At 40.7% G+C, this 18179-nt stretch overlaps 2 protein-coding genes across 6 annotated transcripts in view; both read right to left on the reverse strand.

Moving 5' to 3' along the window:
* Positions 1-349: 349 nt before the first annotated feature.
* Positions 350-3118, reverse strand: lsm8 (LSM8 homolog, U6 small nuclear RNA associated). Its single transcript, XM_041780969.1, has 4 exons — positions 2908-3118; positions 2612-2652; positions 2171-2298; positions 350-733 (listed from the first exon to the last, which is right to left on the reverse strand). The coding sequence occupies exons 1-4, from the start codon at positions 2936-2938 to the stop codon at positions 643-645; spliced, it is 291 nt and encodes a 96-aa protein (XP_041636903.1). The 5' UTR covers positions 2939-3118; the 3' UTR covers positions 350-642.
* Positions 3119-9725: 6607 nt separating this feature from the next.
* The window catches only part of grip1 (glutamate receptor interacting protein 1), a 116987-nt gene continuing 108533 nt past the window's right edge, over positions 9726-18179 (reverse strand). For 4 of the 5 annotated variants that reach the window (XM_041780336.1, XM_041780339.1, XM_041780340.1 and 1 more), the window contains 5 exons: positions 17742-17774; positions 12988-13098; positions 12791-12907; positions 12556-12702; positions 9726-12464 (listed from right to left, as the gene is read on the reverse strand). In XM_041780336.1, the coding sequence (XP_041636270.1) occupies positions 12159-12464; positions 12556-12702; positions 12791-12907; positions 12988-13098; positions 17742-17774 (714 nt within the window). In that variant the 3' untranslated portion in view covers positions 9726-12158. The remainder of the gene's footprint in view (positions 12465-12555; positions 12703-12790; positions 12908-12987; positions 13099-17741; positions 17775-18179) is intronic. The other variant, XM_041780337.1, reaches the window with a different exon arrangement.

The raw sequence follows: 18179 nt of genomic DNA on the forward strand, positions 1-18179 counted from the left end.
CTCCAGTTTTACTTAAAGAGATTTCTAAAGCTGAAGAGAACTGGTACATTTATGCCTTGTGTATTTAGATTTTCTGTTTTTCCTCTGCATTTTAAAAACCTATTTTATTATCTTCATGTACTTTATTTTTGATGTTAACTCTTTTATATGGAGCCTACCGCTAAAAGCTTCTCAGAAACACTCAGTAACATTTAAAATTTCTTTTACTTTTTCACTTTTAATTCAGTATTTCTACTCTCTTATTTTCATTAAAACACTAATAGTAGAGAACTTATTTAAAAGCAGTATTTTACACTAGAATATTGTTTCTTTCAATTGAGCACTGAAAAACAAAACAGATGAGGCTCCATCAAAATATCAGAAATGGAACTTTATTAAACAATCTGACAAAACAAACGGCTCGACGCATAAAAAGTCAATCTAACAGCTCCCTCAGTTAATGTTCATTTATAAAAATACAAACAAATGAAAAGGAGTCTGTGTTTAAGAGAAGGTTCACTGAGATAAATGAAAAAAAATCAGCTTATTTTAATCTTTAACCTGTCCCGATGTGTTGATCTGAGATCTCAGTGAACCTTCTGAAAACAGACTCCTGGATGCACAACGAACAGGTCATGGAGACAGAGAGTAGGGGGTCAGAGGTCAGTGGACGACAGAGTTGAGCGGCTCGGCTCGGATGTTTCCTAAATCCAGAGTGGAGTCCGTCTCCTCATCGATCTCTCCGATCACAGCGCTGAAACAAACAGAAAAGATTAATTTCACTATTAATAATCGACTGGCATACTTTTGGATATCAGATCTATAAAATGAAACGATCTTTGACTTCAGTGACTGATAGATCCAAACGGTACTTGAGCTTAAAAAACAACTTATACTTACTAACTAAAGCACCATGTCTTAACTGCACAAAAACGCCTGTGATATTTCTATACTGAAACATTTCTAATGTTTATGTGGCTTTTACACAGCAGGATTTTTATAAATTAAATTCAAGAGCTACTACTGGTGGTTATGTAAGGCAGTGCTTCTCAACCTTTTCCCCCTGCAACCCCCAAAATAAAGGTGCCAGAGACCGGGGACCCCCACTGTACCTGGAGGTGATTGAACAGCCATGAACGTTTAAGAATAGTGCAGACAAGGATGTCCATAAGGGGGGTAAAGGGGGAAGTTTCTGAGACCCAGCAAAACTGGGGGCCCATCGAAGTCAGTAAAACCATGGTCTACTGTAAAGTTAAGCTGTGAAAATCATATCTATATTTGACCTGAATAATGACCACTCTTATCAAAGAAACAAATGTCTTGATTTATTCATTTGTGTCGTAAATAGCCCTCTTTAAATGAAAATAAAGTATGTTAAAAAGATAATTAAATGGGTTAAAAATGGTTAAAATTGGGCAATAATGGCAACAAATGGAAAAGGTGGTGAAATTGGAATTATTAAAAAATATATTTGGGTTAGAGTGGCAACAATGGGCACAAAAAAGTGTTAAGAAGGGATTTAAAAGTGTCTGAAATGGCTTTAAAGTGCAAAAAAAGGTGGAAATTAGGTGGAATGGGATGAAAATTTGATATAAACTAGCAAAAATGGGTTAACTGTGGTTTAAATGGGCAAAAAGGTTTGTAGAAAGCGATTGATAAAGGCAATAATGGGTCAACAAAGGCAACAATAGGCAGAAAGTGGCAAGAATTGGTTTAGAAGTGGCAAAAAAGGCAGAAAAAAGTTTTGGAAAATGTTTAAAATGGACAAAAATGGGTTTTAAGCGGCAAAAATGTTCTAAAATTGGCAAAATTGGTGTTAAAGTGTGATGAAAAAGGGTTGACATTTGCTGAAATTGGTGTAAAGTGGCAACATTGTGATTTAAAAAATATTCTCAGTTTTTTAAGGCATCTGGTGACCCCCTCTCAGTGTCTCACGACCCCAAGGAACCACTGGTGTAAGGCATACAACAGCAGACAGTGTAAGTTGATTAATTTGAAAAACATCTTTCCAAATGCTCTTTGAGATTTTGTCCTCACCACACAGGATGAACATGGGGCTCAAAGATCTCACTAAAACCAGTAAATGATCCTAAAAATGGTCTCAACCCCAGCCTCTGTTATTCATGATTACGTTCTTCTATCACTGCTCTCTCACTTTTAATTTCCAGAGTACAGACTTCTATTCACTCACACGTTGTCTCCTCTGACGATGTAAAGTCCCAGCACCACCTGCTCCACGCCCTGGCTGGAGCTGAACACTCGCTCGTGACTCTCGTCCAGGATCAGGTTGATGGTCTGATCGAAGCCTTTCAGTGTGCCCTGAAAAACAAAGACACACATATTTCCACAAAATTAAGAGTACTAAACCAAAATTAAAGAGTCTGACTTTTTTAATTTATACTCCCACTGAAATACACCATGGAATGGTGAGGCAGCCGAATACTTTTGTCTACATAGTTTATTAAACCTGCAGCAGGTGTTCAAATAAACTTTCAAGGGCCAAACCTGCGTTTAAATCCCTTTACATAGTATTTTAATGCCTTTTTCAATGTTCATTGACAATTAATGGTTCTCAATCATAGACATCACTCCAATAAAACACCTGGAGGTAAAAAAGGCTGCATGAACTCACCACAATCATCCTGCCGTCTGAGGTGATGATGGCCACAGTACCTGAACCACAGTTAAGGTAAAAACACGTTTTCTGACAAAAAAAACCGTCATTAAAATGATTAAATTAAATTAAATAATCCTACTGTGCAGCTGTCTTTAATATTAAACTCTACTAGTGATAGACAGAGAAGATACAGCGCTGAAAGCTCATAAATATAAACATAAACATCATCTTAGCTTAAAGGCTAGGCTAACTAGCATTCATTCATTCAGACAGGCAGTTAGCATGTTAGCCAGCTAGCAGCAGCAGGATACGGTTGATGTAGCTCTCCAGGGCGGTGGACATGCTTCCTGCCGGACTCGGGCTTTATTTATCCAGCAGAGAAGTCGGTGTAACGGTTCCACCGATGAGAGGACGATGAAACGCTGAAGAAACGTAACGGAGGAACGGCAGCGGATAACAGCGGCAACACAACGGGGTAAAGGCAGGAGCAATCAAACACCGACCCACGGGGAAGGCTGGAGAGGTGAGCGCCGAGCTCGAACGTCATATCCGGTTTAAAAGTTGACTGAATTTAGCGGACTTCTGAGGCTGAATAAAATAATTAAATGAATCACTTTTATGCTATACGACGGAGTATTAGGGCCACACAAAGAGAAAAAAATTAAAGAATAATTTTTAAAAAAGATATTATGAGAAAAAAGCCATAATATTACAAGAAAGAAGTTGTAATATTACGAGAATAAAATATTACAAGAAAAAAAAAATCTGCCGGGGCGCCGCCTCCATTAAATGAGCAATGTTGAGCATGTTGTGAAGCTATACTTTAGTATCGAGTTCACAAATAAGGAAATACTTCATCTTTTGGCACATCAGCATCAAATTATTATCAGAATCAGGACAATACTCCGTCATAGATCCGCGGCGCCGCAGCAGACTGTCTTTCTTGTAATATTTTATTCTCGTAATATTAAGACATATTTCTCGAAATATTGTGATTTTTTTCTCTTAATATTACGTCTTAATTCTCCAAATATTACGACTCTATTCTAGTAATATTACGACATATTTCTCATAATATTATGATTTTTTTTTCTTGTAATACTCCGACTTTATTCTCGTAATGTCCAAAAAAAAAAAAAAATTCTTTTTTTTTTTCTCTTCGTGTGGCCCTAATCCTCCGTTTTTACAGTGCAATGACAATACGACTATCGACTATCTATCTATCTAGACATGCCCTGGATAAATCCAACTGTCCTTCATTTTATTGTGTATTTGTTTTTTTTGTTTGTTTTTTTTTTTTTTTAGAAATTATACAAAGAGCCTCTCCTTAGTGCAAAACTCGTGAAAACCTGCTCAGAGTTTGCAACTAACTCCATGTAAAAGCAAAGCAGACTTTAATTTGTTTTGCTCTGCGGAGAGGCTTCCATCTATTCACTCTGCCATAAAGCCCGGATCAGAGGAGGTCAAAGGTGGTTGTCCCTCTGGAACTTCGTCCCACCTCCACACAGGATCTCTGGAACTCAGTCAGAGCGACCATCAGGTCCTTGGTCTCCTCTCTTACTGAGACCTATCTCGGCTCGATTGCTCAGTTTGGCCAGGCGACCAAACTTCTTCTGTTAGAGAATCCTGGAGAATTCTCTGGAATGCAGCAGAAATGTTTTTGTAGCCTTCCCCAGATCTGTGCCTGCTGTCTCTGAGCTCTGCAGGCAGTTCCTCTGACCTCATGACTTTGTTTTTACTCTGATATGCATATGCAGCCGTTTTTTATCTTTAATAAATTTGCAAAAATTTCTAAAATTATGTTTTTACTTTGTCATGATGGGGGACTGAGTGTAGATTAATGAGAATAAAAATGATTTTTTTTTTACCTTAGCATTAGGCTGCAACATTGAAAAAATTGAACAAAGTGAAGGGGGTGTGAATACTTTCTGAATAGACTGCATGTGAATGTATAAAAAAAACATGGAGTCGAGTGATCCCAGCAGGTCTTCATCTTTATTGTTGCTCAGTAGTCGTCCATACAAAGGGGGGTGGAGTAGAGCAGTGGAGCCCAACAGGACAAACACCAGGAACGTCATGCTACCAAAGTATTAAATTTGTACAAAAATACTTTACAACATCCCTGTTCCTTTAAAGAAAAATACAGTTTGGTTGGTTGGTGAAGCTACATGGAAACTAATCTGACCCACTATTTTAAATGGCAGTGCGATGCATGTGTGTGTCCATGTGTGTGTTGTTTGTGTGTGTGTTTATGTGTGTGTAGTTCGTCTTGCTGAGGTGAAATCACTAGAGTGCAAATCCCTGCAATGTTACACACTCACACGCACACACACAAGTACGAACTCAACGACCCACGGCACGCACATACAGGGTTAAAACACACGCACAAACACAGTGTGTATGGCTTTTGATCTCACTCATTAAACCCTCCTGAGGCCACGCCCCCTAAAGTATGTGGCTTTTTCCCATTGGTGGAACAGTTTGTCTAACAACGCTAATCACCTAGCAAGGCTGTGCGTCCAGGTTTCACGACTACAAGCTTGTTTGTGTTGTCTTTAAAATTTGGGGCCATGTGCTAACTCAGTATTAGCGGTTAGCCACATGCTGACCATAATGTTAGCACTGTCTACATTGTGTAAGTCTTGGGTGATGCACTGTTTGAGCCCTGTGTTAGCTTTATGCTAACGACATACTGGCTGTTTAGCTATGTTTAAGTGACTAGGCATGTTAGCTGTGTGCTAACCTTGTATTATGTGTCGGAGCCTTTTTCTAATCATCACCAATGAGCACTAGTTCTTTTGTACCAATGTTAAGCTAAAAGCTAAACAATTAGAAGAAGGTTCCACCGGATAGCCCTGTATTTGCTGTGTGCATAACAAATATTGGCTTTGTTTACCAAATGTTAGCCCTGTGGTAGCACTGCCATGTGGCACCATCTCATTATCTTAGATGTTAGTCCCTCACTAGCAGCATGCAACCAAGTACTAGATATCTTAGCTGGCTACGTTTCTGTGTTAGCATTGTGCTAGCTCTTTGTTGACCACAACTGCACTAAGTCGCATGCTAGCCTTATGCAAAGCATTGATAAGAGCAATGTAACGTCAGCTTTACACTCTCCAGAGTGACCACACATGTTCAGGTGAAAACAAGCCTAATGCCTGAATGGCGGTAGAATGGTCAACAATGATGCCAACGTTCAGGTTTGGTTTTCTTCCAATACAGGTGTTAAATCGACAGTTTTGAAATGGTGCCTGTACCTAAATGGTGCCTGAATCGATGTGTTCAAGAGCAGGAAAGTGTATTTAAAGTCTTGGTATCATATAGAATTGAGGGAAATATCTTGAAAAGATGCTAGTAGAACGCAGGATATAAAAGGATAAAGATAAATGGCACAAATTCCATATTCTATTTCATGCCTTTTATTTGAAGTGGCAGAAGTTCTGGTAGGGAACTGAAATGAAGCACGGTAGGTACGGTGGGTATCCGAAATGTTGGTACAGATACCAACATGAGACTGGATTTCGATACCCATCCCTAAGCAACATGATTAAATGCTATTGCCTAGCATTTTGTGCGTCAAATATTTAAAAATCCATAATTCACCACGTTATTCATCTTGAATTGACAGTGTTAAACAGACACTTTTTTGCTTTGGGACAAAGCTAGAGACGATTGTAGTGAAAACAGATTGGTTAACCAGTTTCCATGTCTGTCATCAGGCAAAGCCATGTTGTAAAGCTCCAATCTGAAACGAATGTGCCAAGTCGTCAGCGTCACGTGAGGAGAACAAGGCGGTAGCTACAGGTGGGGTTTAGTTGTACTGGGGCCGGTGTATACACTGGCTGCTACAGCTGTGGGCCGCACGGAGGCGCAGGAATTAGTGCTGTTGTTTTCCCGGTCAGGGAAGAACCCATGCATGCATGTATGTTTGCCCTGTGCATGCGTGGGTTCTCACTGGGTACTCTAGCTTCCTTCCACCACCAAAGACATGCTCATTAGGCTAATTGGTGACTCTAAATTGGCCATAGGTGTGAGCAACCAGTCCACAGGGTGTACCCTGCCTCTCGGCTAATGACAGCTGGGATTGGCTCCAGCCTCCTGCAACTCCAAACAGGATGAGCGGTGTAGAAAATTTATGGATGGAAGCCGGTATATGCAATGGCTACCACTCATGTAGCGATTAGCTCAGATGTAGCCATAATATAGTGGCAGTTTTATCAGAACTGGACCACAGAACAAGAGCAAAGAGCCATACTGAAAGCTTCTCTTCAAGGGGAGATGTTTTTGCACTTCTCCAGAGTGGCCTCGGCATGAGTTCTATCCACCAACAAACTCCACTATTCATGAACTAAACAGTGCCTTACTGTCAAGCTCGGGTTACAACCAGAGCTGTGCATATCTTCTTATTTTGTCTTGTTGCTCTGATTGGCCCATAATGAATGTGACAGACAGAATGTTAGTCCAGTCACCCTCAGAATTTTTTGAAAAGTTCTGCCCTTTCCAAACATTTTATATGGGAGGCTTCCCAGATGAATATGAATATATCCTATTCTGGATTGTTGGAAGTCCAAACATTTAGGCATAACTCATTGGCCACTGACCCATCGTGAATGACCCAATCTCTCTCTTTCACCGCCGTTCATTCTGATGGAATGTTTTCACCTGGAAAGGGACCGGGCCGACTGATGGATTGCTCCTACCAATACTCTGGCTGCACCAGCAAGTTGTAGATCCCTACGCTTTAGCGTCTAGGTTGGCTTGGCTAGATGCTACAGAGCCAACTGTGTTCTAACTATATATTTACCATGTGTAAACATATTTGCTTGTTTAGCATTGTGCTGACTTTGTTTACCTTATGGTAGACATGTGTTCGGCTTATGCTAGCCCTGTGCTTAGTAGCCTCATGCTAATTATATGCTAGTACTTCTGTCTAAGCCAATCACAGCTCTCCGATCAAACAGATGGTTTTAAAGAGAGCGGTTGGTGATGAGCGCTGATGGAGGGTTCTGATTGGCCAGTTTAAATAGTGAGGTCAGACTGAGGTGAGAACGGGGAAATGTTGACATCACTCCAAAATAACAGAATCACACACTCGCTCTGAAAAAACACACACACATTTGCACACACTCACACATACACACACAGGTATTCACTGTCACAGGTTTCCTGTCTGAAACAGGAGTATTTTCTCGTGTTGTTTTCGTGGTTATGAGGTGAACGTTTTCGGGATTCCATGGTTTTGATGTGAACAGCGATGAGACTGAACCGTTTTTAAATCTATTTTACATATTTTCAGGTTCAGTCGCCATGGAAACAAACAAACAGAGAAAACTGACAACAGTCAATCAAAAAACACACCGATCGATTAGCATAATAGATCACTGTTACTGGGGGAGGTCAGGGCGGGGGCATGCTTGGCTTCTTCCTGGGAGCTGATTGGTCCGTTTGTGTGTTGAGGAGAACCAATCACAGACAGGGAGAGTTTTTGTTTTCCTCTGATTGGTTCCAGCCAATCAACTGTATCTCTGCTTTATCCTTGCTGCCTATTGGTCGAGGAAAGAAGGGGGAGGGTGGGACAAAGCCAAGACGAGGAATTGAGGTGGGGGGACTTAACTGGCCTTGTGTTTAACACACGTAACACACAAACACACACACAGACACACCCACATACATACACACAGTGTGGCCAGTCCAACAGGTGTAAACAGTAGAAAAAGTTTCTTATTGAACTGCTCAGTGTCATCATCATCATCATCATCATCAATATTATCAACATGATTATTACTCCTCCAGTCTGCAGCTCATTCATGGCACAGAACTTAAATTTTAACAGTAAACCCTTGCTTCACTCTTTCTGCCCATTATCTCAGGGATGCTCTGATCAGTTTCACAACATAACAAAGGAGGATTACTATACTTATATTTAAATTGATAGTGAAAAACGCTAAAAATCCATCATGGCCGCCTTATTTCCATCACTGAAGTCTGTGTTTGGTTCAACATTTGTTGATACACTAAAACAATATCATTAAAAAACAATAACATGAATACTTCACCAAATTCCATCCTAAATTTGGCACATTAACAAGAGAAAACAAACACCACCACACAAACACAAAGTGAAGATTTTCAATTTTCATTTTTTCCTCAGGGGGTTTGGTACCACTCGTCTATGCTGGCCAAAAACTTGGTTTCCAGATTAAGCTTGTTGTATAAATATTGCAGCTAAAGCGATGGACTCTTAAGACAAGAATGAACCTTGCCCATAAGTAGGGATACATGTAGCCGGCTTAAAATGCAAGGTCTGATTTCTTGGTAGTCAGCACAAGAATTACCAGTTGGTTAACTTTATTTCTGATATGTTTTTCTTTTTTTAAGCCCACTATCCCAGGTGACAACTCTGTTTAAACTGCAAAGAAGCCACTGTTAGCCATTGTAGCTCCATTAATGCTAATTGCTTCAAGGGTGGTTTCACACTAGGTCCCGGTCCCAGATCTGACAACACAAGCGTAAAATCCGGCGCATTTTGGTCAGTGTGAATGCAAACGAACTGTGCCTAGGTACTGAGCCTGGAGATGTGGTTTCAGGCGCAATTCAAGTGAACCCTGGCATGGTTCAAATGAGATGTGAATGCAACCATGCCCTGATACGGGACAGAGAGTTATGGCATCATCTTAAAAGCAAAACTCCTTTCCCTGGTGCAGCAGTTTGTTCACATTTTTTTTTCTGTTATGATGGAAATCGTAAGAATCAAGTCAACTAAAGGTCTGTTACGACACACCTTACTGATGACTACAAGTTAGAGTTAGTGAGTAGATTTGAACTAGCAGGAGACTCCCACCATCCATGGAGCTGGTTAAAGCATACAGTTTTTGTACTCATTACTTACTAATTACATTTAAGCACAAGTCTCACTATCAACTAGGGTTTTATTCTAAATTGAACTCATTTTGAGTAGTACATTTTTATGATAATGGATAAAATATACCACTTAAAGTAATTTAAATTTCTCTTTGACCTGAGTGGTTTCCGTAGTAGCTTTCACCTCCCTTTTCCTAACTGGTGCTGTATCAGACGGAGTACATACATGTAGCTAGTCTGAAAGCAAGGGGGGGGGGGGGGGGGGGCTGTGACATGGTTTGAAACAATCATGCCTAATGTGAAAGCACCCTTGATGCTCTACAACCCTGATTTTGCACAAGCACAGTTAATAGACAGCATCAATAGCATCTCATGATCTCTATTTTGATCTCACAAATGGTGATAAAGTATTGCATATTGCTTTAGTTGAGTGTAATCACTCAGCTGAGGCAATAAGTAACCAAACTTACTGACCGAAGGCTGGTGGTGCTAGCACTGCTAATGTTAGCCACATTTAGCAAACCAACTTCACGTCATTTACCCAGTGATGCTGTGATCCCATGGGACATGAACTGTGCTCAATCTGACTGAGATTTTACTTAAGACAAGTTGACTTACTGCAATCAAATTTGCATTTAACCAGATTTGAAATTATTACCTAGGAGTATCCCTACACAAAAGCTTTGGAACTGATTTTCGTTTAAACAATCACTATAAAAAAACAAACAAAATTAAAAAAAAAAAAAAAATTGGTTATTCAGTTTTAGTAGATGCCATTTACTTGACAGCAGTTTTGCTGCCGCATCCATCAGAATTTCAAATCAAAATCTTAACGACAATGGTTGACTTAGTACTTCAAATACAAAACTGGAGGATAAAGCCTCCTAAACCTCTGGGGTTTTCTTATTCAACTTGTTGAAATACTTATAAAGACTACATGCTATTTAAATAATATTTTGTGCCGCAGGATTATAATGACGTTAGTGCCAGAACTTCCAGAATAGTCAAACCAACAAAATGTTTGAGGCAAACTTGAAATGAGAACCTTAAATAGATAAACAAAGCACAAGAGTCAGTCTTACACTGATGAATTATCACTAAGTCGAGGCTTGATGCTACCAAAGCATAAGCCTAATGCAGTGTCTTTTGGTTGCAAATGATGCTAGTTTGACAGCATGCTATGGGCTAATTTTCTACACATTTTTGGAGGGCATGATTTGCATGCCTTCAAGTTTGCCTTGCATGTCAAATCAAATTCCAGCAGTTGTATCTTGATGTAATCTTATAGATCTCTTCCTTCTAATCCAACTTACTCCATACCAAATACTCAACATACCCAACCATGACCAAGTCTGGTCAACCAATGACTTTATACCTATACATAACCATCCCAAGACTTAACTATTACCATTTTTTAGGTGCCTCTGTCCAGCTTTTACCCCAGTGAAAACAACGCTTTTTTAAAGCAGAAACTTAACATCGCTGGTCTATTGACTGACCAGAATGCTCTGGTTCCTCAATGATCACTCATACTTTCCACGTGTAACTTTTAAAGTTATTAGCAGCATAATATAAACATATTTCAAAAAAGTGATTCCAACCTGAATAAGATCAAGGTTAAGACTTTGAAGTAAATCACAGTGGCTGGGTTAAAAAGGGTTTCTTCTTAAGGAGGCTTTCTTTAAAAGAACAGAAACCAGAAAGAAAACCGGAATCAGTTTGGCCAATCCCAATGATACCCTGATCAGAGCATCCCTAGTGTCCTCGTCTCTTCACCGATAAGGTTCCAGATCCCAAAGTCCCATGAGTCTTTGTGCTGCTGTGTTTCTTGGCCAGTACAACCAGAAGCCAGAAGGTTCTGGTTCCAGAAAGACCAGACGGACACACATTTCTGGGCTTGTAGAAGCAGTAGTCGTGGCAATAGGTTAGTACCAATTATTTTGATACCACTAAGACCATGAACAAGAACCATGTCTTCAACCAGTAAGACCACTGACTGTGGCTCTGGCTTCTATAGGACCATTACCTGTGGGTCTGCCACCTTTAAGACCTGGAACCCATGTATCTTGGACCAGAAAGACCATGAGTTGTGGCTTGCTTAAGGCCATGGCTTTGTAACCACTAAGACTAGAGCCCATGCGTCTTGGACCAGTGTGACCACTGGCTCTTGTTCTGGCTTCAGTGGAATCAGTGGCCATGATTTTCTAACCAAACATCCCAGTGCATACAAGTCTTGAACCATTAAGACCATTGGCTGCTGCTCTAGCTTCAGTAGCATTAGTTCCAGAACCAGTAACCGTTAATCTTAGACCAGTAACACCATTGGCTGTGGCTCTGTCATCAGTAGAATCAGTAGAAATGGCTCTGGATCAATAGAACCAGGAAGTCCAGTAGTTCCAGTGGCTCCAGAAGGATTAGTAGTCATAGATCTGGTTCCAGTGATACCAGTATTTCCAGTGTGCAGACCTGGCTCAGGTGAAGGTGAGAAGTTGCTCCAGTCCAATGTGCTTTCAGGCTGCATCAGCAGTTCAAAGATCAATCTTAAGTGGTCAAGGGTCCAAGTTCATCCAGAGGGTGAGTAGCACCATGGGGATCCACTCTGAACCAGTTTATTGTTGTTGTATTGTTCTCCTTGTTGACCTCTCTCCAGTCCAAATGGGTTTGAACCGGTTTAATCCAGTTTCCTCCAGTGTTCCGCCTGCTATAAGGAATTATTATTCACCTGACCAACTGCAATCCCTGCTGCCAGTCCATCGCCTGGTTGGTTCCATTTGAGCGGACCACCGTCCTCCCCCTGGTTAACAGAGAGCTCTGTGGGTCCTAGCTCACTGCTAATTGTTTGAGGGGAGTGGGTGCTGTTGTTAGTACCGTCCGTGTGATTGGCCAGGAGGGAGGTCGTGGAGGAGGTTGGGTTTCGGCTTATGACAAGCTCCAGGTGGTTTGGAGATTCTGCAATCAGTGGAACGACGAGGCAGCAATCAAAGTCTCTAGTCCGCACGTGGTTTATCTGGAAAAGTCAACATATCGGGTTATTTTAATAAGGAAACAAGAAGACAGGTGTCAAAGATGCGTTTAAGTCATTCTTTCCTGTTCTGTACCTGTAGTATTCGGTCGTAGGCTTTGAGGCCACCCTTCTCTGCTGGGCCTCCTGGTCGGATGTTGCTGACATAAACACCACGGTCCAATAAACCATCGGACACACTGAAACCAAAGTCTTCCAGATCTGAAGCCTTCTCTAGAGTCAACTACAAACAAACACAGACTTTTAGAATCAAAACAAGCACATCTACAAACAATTTAAAGTACTATGTCAACAAAGCGTTGAAATATCACCTTATGTAGTTCCACAGGGTTCTGGTTCAAGATCTCATTGACTTCCTGCCTCATCTTCCTCATGGCAAAGGCTCGGCGCTGGGGGTCAGAGGGCAAGGTATTGGACCGAGCTGTCACCTGATGAAGACAAGAGAAAAGTATAAAGACCATGATGGTAACTGGTCATAGGTCAGTTCTTAAAGGGATGCTCTGGTTACCTGTGGTCTGGAGTTGCTGCGTTCCTGGAAGCTTGCCTGGCGTCCCAGCGTGCTGCGCAGTGGAGTTGGGTCATGGTTCAGACTGAGGGTGGAGCCTGACATGATGGTTGCCTGGAGACCAAAAACATCCATTCACCAACAGGCAATAATACAAAAATCAAAAATGTAGAGGGAAAGGGTCTCTTGGGGTCCGACTTCTAACCTCAACTGCCACATGTCCAGCAAGACATTAACATTCTCGTGATCTGAAGGATTCTATAGTTCTTCTTCTGATGAGGGTTACTGTTCTTTGGCTTTCTGTTACTACGGTCTACAGTCCCGTTTCTCAAAACAGAACCTATTCTACTCTCTAGCACGCTGAAGCTCCTGAGTTGGGATCTGTTATTTCTGTTGCTATTCCTTCAAACAGTCTAATTAAAAAAATGCACTTACTACCAGGTTCTATGGCTGGTTTTATTGCCAGAATCGACTGCTCCTTAGGCAGGGCATACACTGACTGTTGAACCACATTGGTTTTTCAAAGTTAGGCTGAATCACGTTGTGCTCCAGCATTGGCTGTTGGTGACAGTGGGGTAACAGAGTCTATCATGGCGCAATCTGCAACTCTTGTTGAGTTGGATGAATCTTTAACATGTCAGAAGTACAGACCCTATAAAAAGTATTCACCCATTTTGGATTTTTTACACATTTATTGATCTTATAATTCAATAATGGTCAATCTAACTTGCCTTTTTTAGCGAAAAATACAAAAAAAACCTCTTTAATGTCAAAGTGAAAAGAGATTTCTACAAAGTAATGTCAAGTAAATAAAAATCTTAAAAATAAAAGACTTCATAAATATTCATCCCCTTCAAGTTGGTATTTATTAAATGCACCTTTGGCTGCAATCACAGCATTGAGTCTGTATGGATAGGTCTCAGTCAAGCTTGCACACCTGGACACTGCAATTTTAGTCTAATCTTCTTTGCAAAACTGCTCAAGCTCTGTCAGGTTGCACAAGAATCAGGCATGAACAGCCCTCTTCAAGTCCAGCCACAAATTCTCTTTTGGGCTGAGGTCTGGGCTTTGACTCGGCCACCCTGTAATATTCACCTTATTGACTTTAAATAATTTTTCTGTATGCTTCGGCTCATTGTCTTTCTGGAAAATAAATCTCTGAAGCCACATTTCTCTTGCAGACTGAATAAGATTGTCCTCCAGAATTTTTCTTTATTTTGCAGCATTCATTTTACCCTCTACAAGCCCACCAGGACCAACTGCTAAGAAGCATCCGCACAGCATGATGCTGCCACCACCGTACTTCACAGTAGGGATATGTGTTTGTGGTGATGTCAGTGTTTGCCGTCCTGTCTGTTGACAAAAAAAAACTCCATTTTGGTCTCATCAGACCAAAGAACTTTCTTCCTCTTGACCATGGATTCTCCCACAGTCCTTCTGGTGAACTCTAGTCCAGATTGAATCTGAGTTTTCTTCAACAGTGTCTTTCTCTTTGCCACTCTCCCATAAAGCTCTGACTGATGAAGAACCCGGCCAACAGTTGTTGTCTGCAGAGTCTCTCCCATCTCAGCTGTTGAAGCTTGGAACTCCTTCAGAGTAGTCATAGGTGTTTTGGTGGCCTCTCTCACTAGTCTCCTTCTTGCACGCTCACTCAGTTTGTGAGGACGGTCTGATCTAGGCAGATTTACACGATATAGTCCGTCATTTCTTCATGATGGATTTAACTGAACTCTAGGAGATGTTAAGTGCCTTAAAAATGTTTTTGACTTATACTTTTCAATAACCTTTTCTCTGAGTTACTTGGAGTGTTCTTTTAGCTTCGTGGTGTAATGGTAGCCAGGAATACTGATTACTGGAGCTTCCAAACACAGGTGTCTTTATACTATGATCACTTGAGACCCATTCACTGCACTCAGGTGATCCCCATTTTTACTAACTGTGAGACTACTAGCACCAATAGGCTGGGCTTCTGTTGAATCAGGTCATTCACTCTAAAGAGAGTGAATATTTATGCAATCACTTATTTTACATTACATATTTTTGTTCAGTCGATATTACTTTGTAGAAATCTGTTTTCACTTTTATCAAATCATATTAATGATGATTTGCAAAATCATTTAAAGGGTAAAACACTCACAGCAAGGTGGTAAATACTTTTTTATAGGCACATATCTTTATCTGTCACAGCAACAGCAGAGCTAATTTCCCATTTTTGTTTCTCCTGAATGCACCTGCTGAAAATGGCAAACAGCATCTGAAAGAAGCATGCTGACACACGGCGTGGTTCAACAGAAAACAAGGAAGCCAGATGGGCTGAGCTGTGGCAACAGCAGCATTGCAAATGAATTCCGTTTATCTCCAAAGTTGAATGTCGGAGCTGAGGGTGATTTCAGATCCAAGTTGACTGCATTCCACTTACATAATCAGTCACACTCTATTTTAAGCAGTCGTTAAAGAGTATGCACCACTTTAAAATGTTACCACTGAAGTGAGTAAAGCTCTGAGAGCAGCATTAGATAACTTCTCTCACTCATTTACTGTGCTGTAGTGCAAATCAAAACAATTACAACATCTAGTGGCACCTGAACAGACCAACACTGTTGCCTGTTATCGAGTTAAGGCTTCAGCTGCAGTAATCATTGTTGGAATACTAAATGCCTACAGATAGAATTTGCACCTTACTACACTATATGGACAAAAGTATTTGGCTTAACTGACAGTGCATTCAAAAACATGTACTCTTATATACAGTCAGCCCCATTTGCAGCTACAAAAGACTCCAGTCTTCTGGAAGGCTTTCAACAAGAGTTTGGAGTGTTTCAGTGGGAATTTGTGCCCATTCATTCTATACAGCAGTGTTACTCAACCCTGCTCAACCAAAGAGGAAAAATGTTGAAAAATAATTCCGCAGGAGCCACAATCTAAGTGGTGAAAGTGGCAAATAAGGGTTAAAGTGGCAATGAAAATAAGTTAAAGTTGGCAAAAATGGCCAAAAAGTTGCAAAAATGGTTTAGAGAGAAAAGTGACTAAAATGGGCAAAAGCCACATAGAGTAGCAAAACTGGGGGGGAAAAGTGGCATTTAATGACAAAAAGCAGTTTAAATGGGTAAAGTGGCAAAAAGGGGAAAAAATGCAAATTGCAAAAAGAAGGGAAAAAGTGGCAAAATGAGCCAAAAGTAGCAAAAATGGATTATAAGTGCAAAAAATGGAAAAGGGGCAAAAAATTACAAATGAGGTTAATGGAAATATACAGACAAAGATAAAGGTTGACAATTTAGTTTGACGATGAAAGCCTGCTGTATAAGTGTGGAAAACAAACTGATTAATATGACTTGCAATAGGTAATTTATGAGGTCAAAGGTTCCCTTTTTTAAGGTTTCCTGGGGAAGTAATATTTCAAATTAAGACATAAAAGAGCCACAGATCATCACAAAAGAGCCACATGTTGAGTAACACTGCTGTAGAGCATTTATGAGGTCAGGCACTGATGTTGGACCAGAAAGCCTGGCTCACAATCTCCATTTCAGTTCATCTCAAAGTTACTGGTTGGGGTTGAGGTCAGGCCACACCAAACTCCTTAAACCACGTCCTTCTAGTCCTTCTTTGTGCTCTGGGGGCCGTCCCCAAACTGTTGCCACACCGTTGAAAGCATAGCATCGTCCAGAATGTCTTGGAAGTTCAGAACTCTTCAGCTATGGAATCAGCTGAGCAATAGAGACTTTTATGCGCCATGCGCCTTCGCCGTCGTTGACCTCGCTCTGTGACGGTCTTCCACTTTGTGGCTGAGTTGTTGTTGTTCCTAAACTCTTCCACTTTCTAATAATATCGCTTACAGTTGATTGTGGAATATCCAGCAGGGATGAAAATCCACTAAATTACGTATTGCAAAGGTGGCATGTACCATGCTTGAAGTCTCGGAGCTCTTTAGAACGACCCATTTAGAATCACAGATGTTTGAGTCTGCATGGCTAGGTGCTTGATTTGATACACCTGTGGCAACAGATCTGATTGAAACACCTGAATTCAATAATTAACGGATGTTTTTCTGAATACTTTTGCCCCTATAGTGTAACTCGTACAGTTTGAGCACTCAGGTTGTCTTCAACAGTAAGACTGTAAAAGTTCAGGACATTATTTGTGAGCTTTGGTTGTGTTTCTTGAACAATTCAGTCGTAGATTGTATGCCCAGCCTTAAGGAGTATATTCTAATGCTGGTTTAATTATTAACAGAATCTTTTAACTTGATCTACCACTAGGGATGACTTGCAGGTTTGCAGATTTTGAATTCATCTACTGTTCCTTATTGGTAGAGCTGTTCTGTTTATTCTTTACTTTTCAAGGAACAATGATCTTCATATTTTGATCAAGTTTTCTCACATCATTCAAAAGATGCCCACGTCTCAGCCAATCAGAATCAAGAACTCATCAAACACATGCATGACTTGACAAATCTGCTTCATGACCGGCAAAACAAACTACCCATCAGGCCTTGCACAAGCTCTCCAAGCATGCCTTGCTCAAACTGCCATGCCCGGTGCAACATGACTCTGCCACGTGATTGGCCAGAAGCTGGGTGATGTCACTTAGAAATGTCACAAAGACGCCACCATGGTCTGTAGCTTGTGTTTGGAGGGGTTGCGGTTAGAGTCACATTCAAAAACAGCTAACATGTCTGATGTTTCACAACGCTAAAAGTCCGGTTAGAAAAGAGGAGAGAGGACAGGAGGAGAGTTAGTGGAGGAGAGGGAGGAGGATACCACAGTGAAGAGGTGGGTTTCCTTTCCAGACGCCTGGAAGAGAAGGAGTCATTTCTCTTTTCAGCTCAAGGACTTTAGTTTACAGATCCATTTCCAACAAGCGTACAGCTCTTTTACCATGAGAAGAATTTATATTCTCACTGCTAAAACCACTGAACATTTAATACTACCACTACTGAACTCAGGGCTAGGCAATAATATCAAGATATATCCAGCTCAATCCAGGGCTGGGCAAGTAAACGATACCGACAAGTGATTTTAATAGAATAAGCTATCAATTGCAGCAGTAGAATTTGGACAGTTTTACTCAGTATTGATAATTGTTTGAGATGTTTATGAGGAAAATATCTTATGAAGATATGGACAAAAAGATGTGAAAACTCACAGCATATACATGGATATGAGAGGCAGCTCAGCTAGCAGCTTCCTCATCCAGTG

This window comes from Cheilinus undulatus, linkage group 23 (assembly GCF_018320785.1).
Source record: "Cheilinus undulatus linkage group 23, ASM1832078v1, whole genome shotgun sequence".
NCBI classification, from domain to species: Eukaryota; Metazoa; Chordata; class Actinopteri; order Labriformes; family Labridae; genus Cheilinus; species Cheilinus undulatus.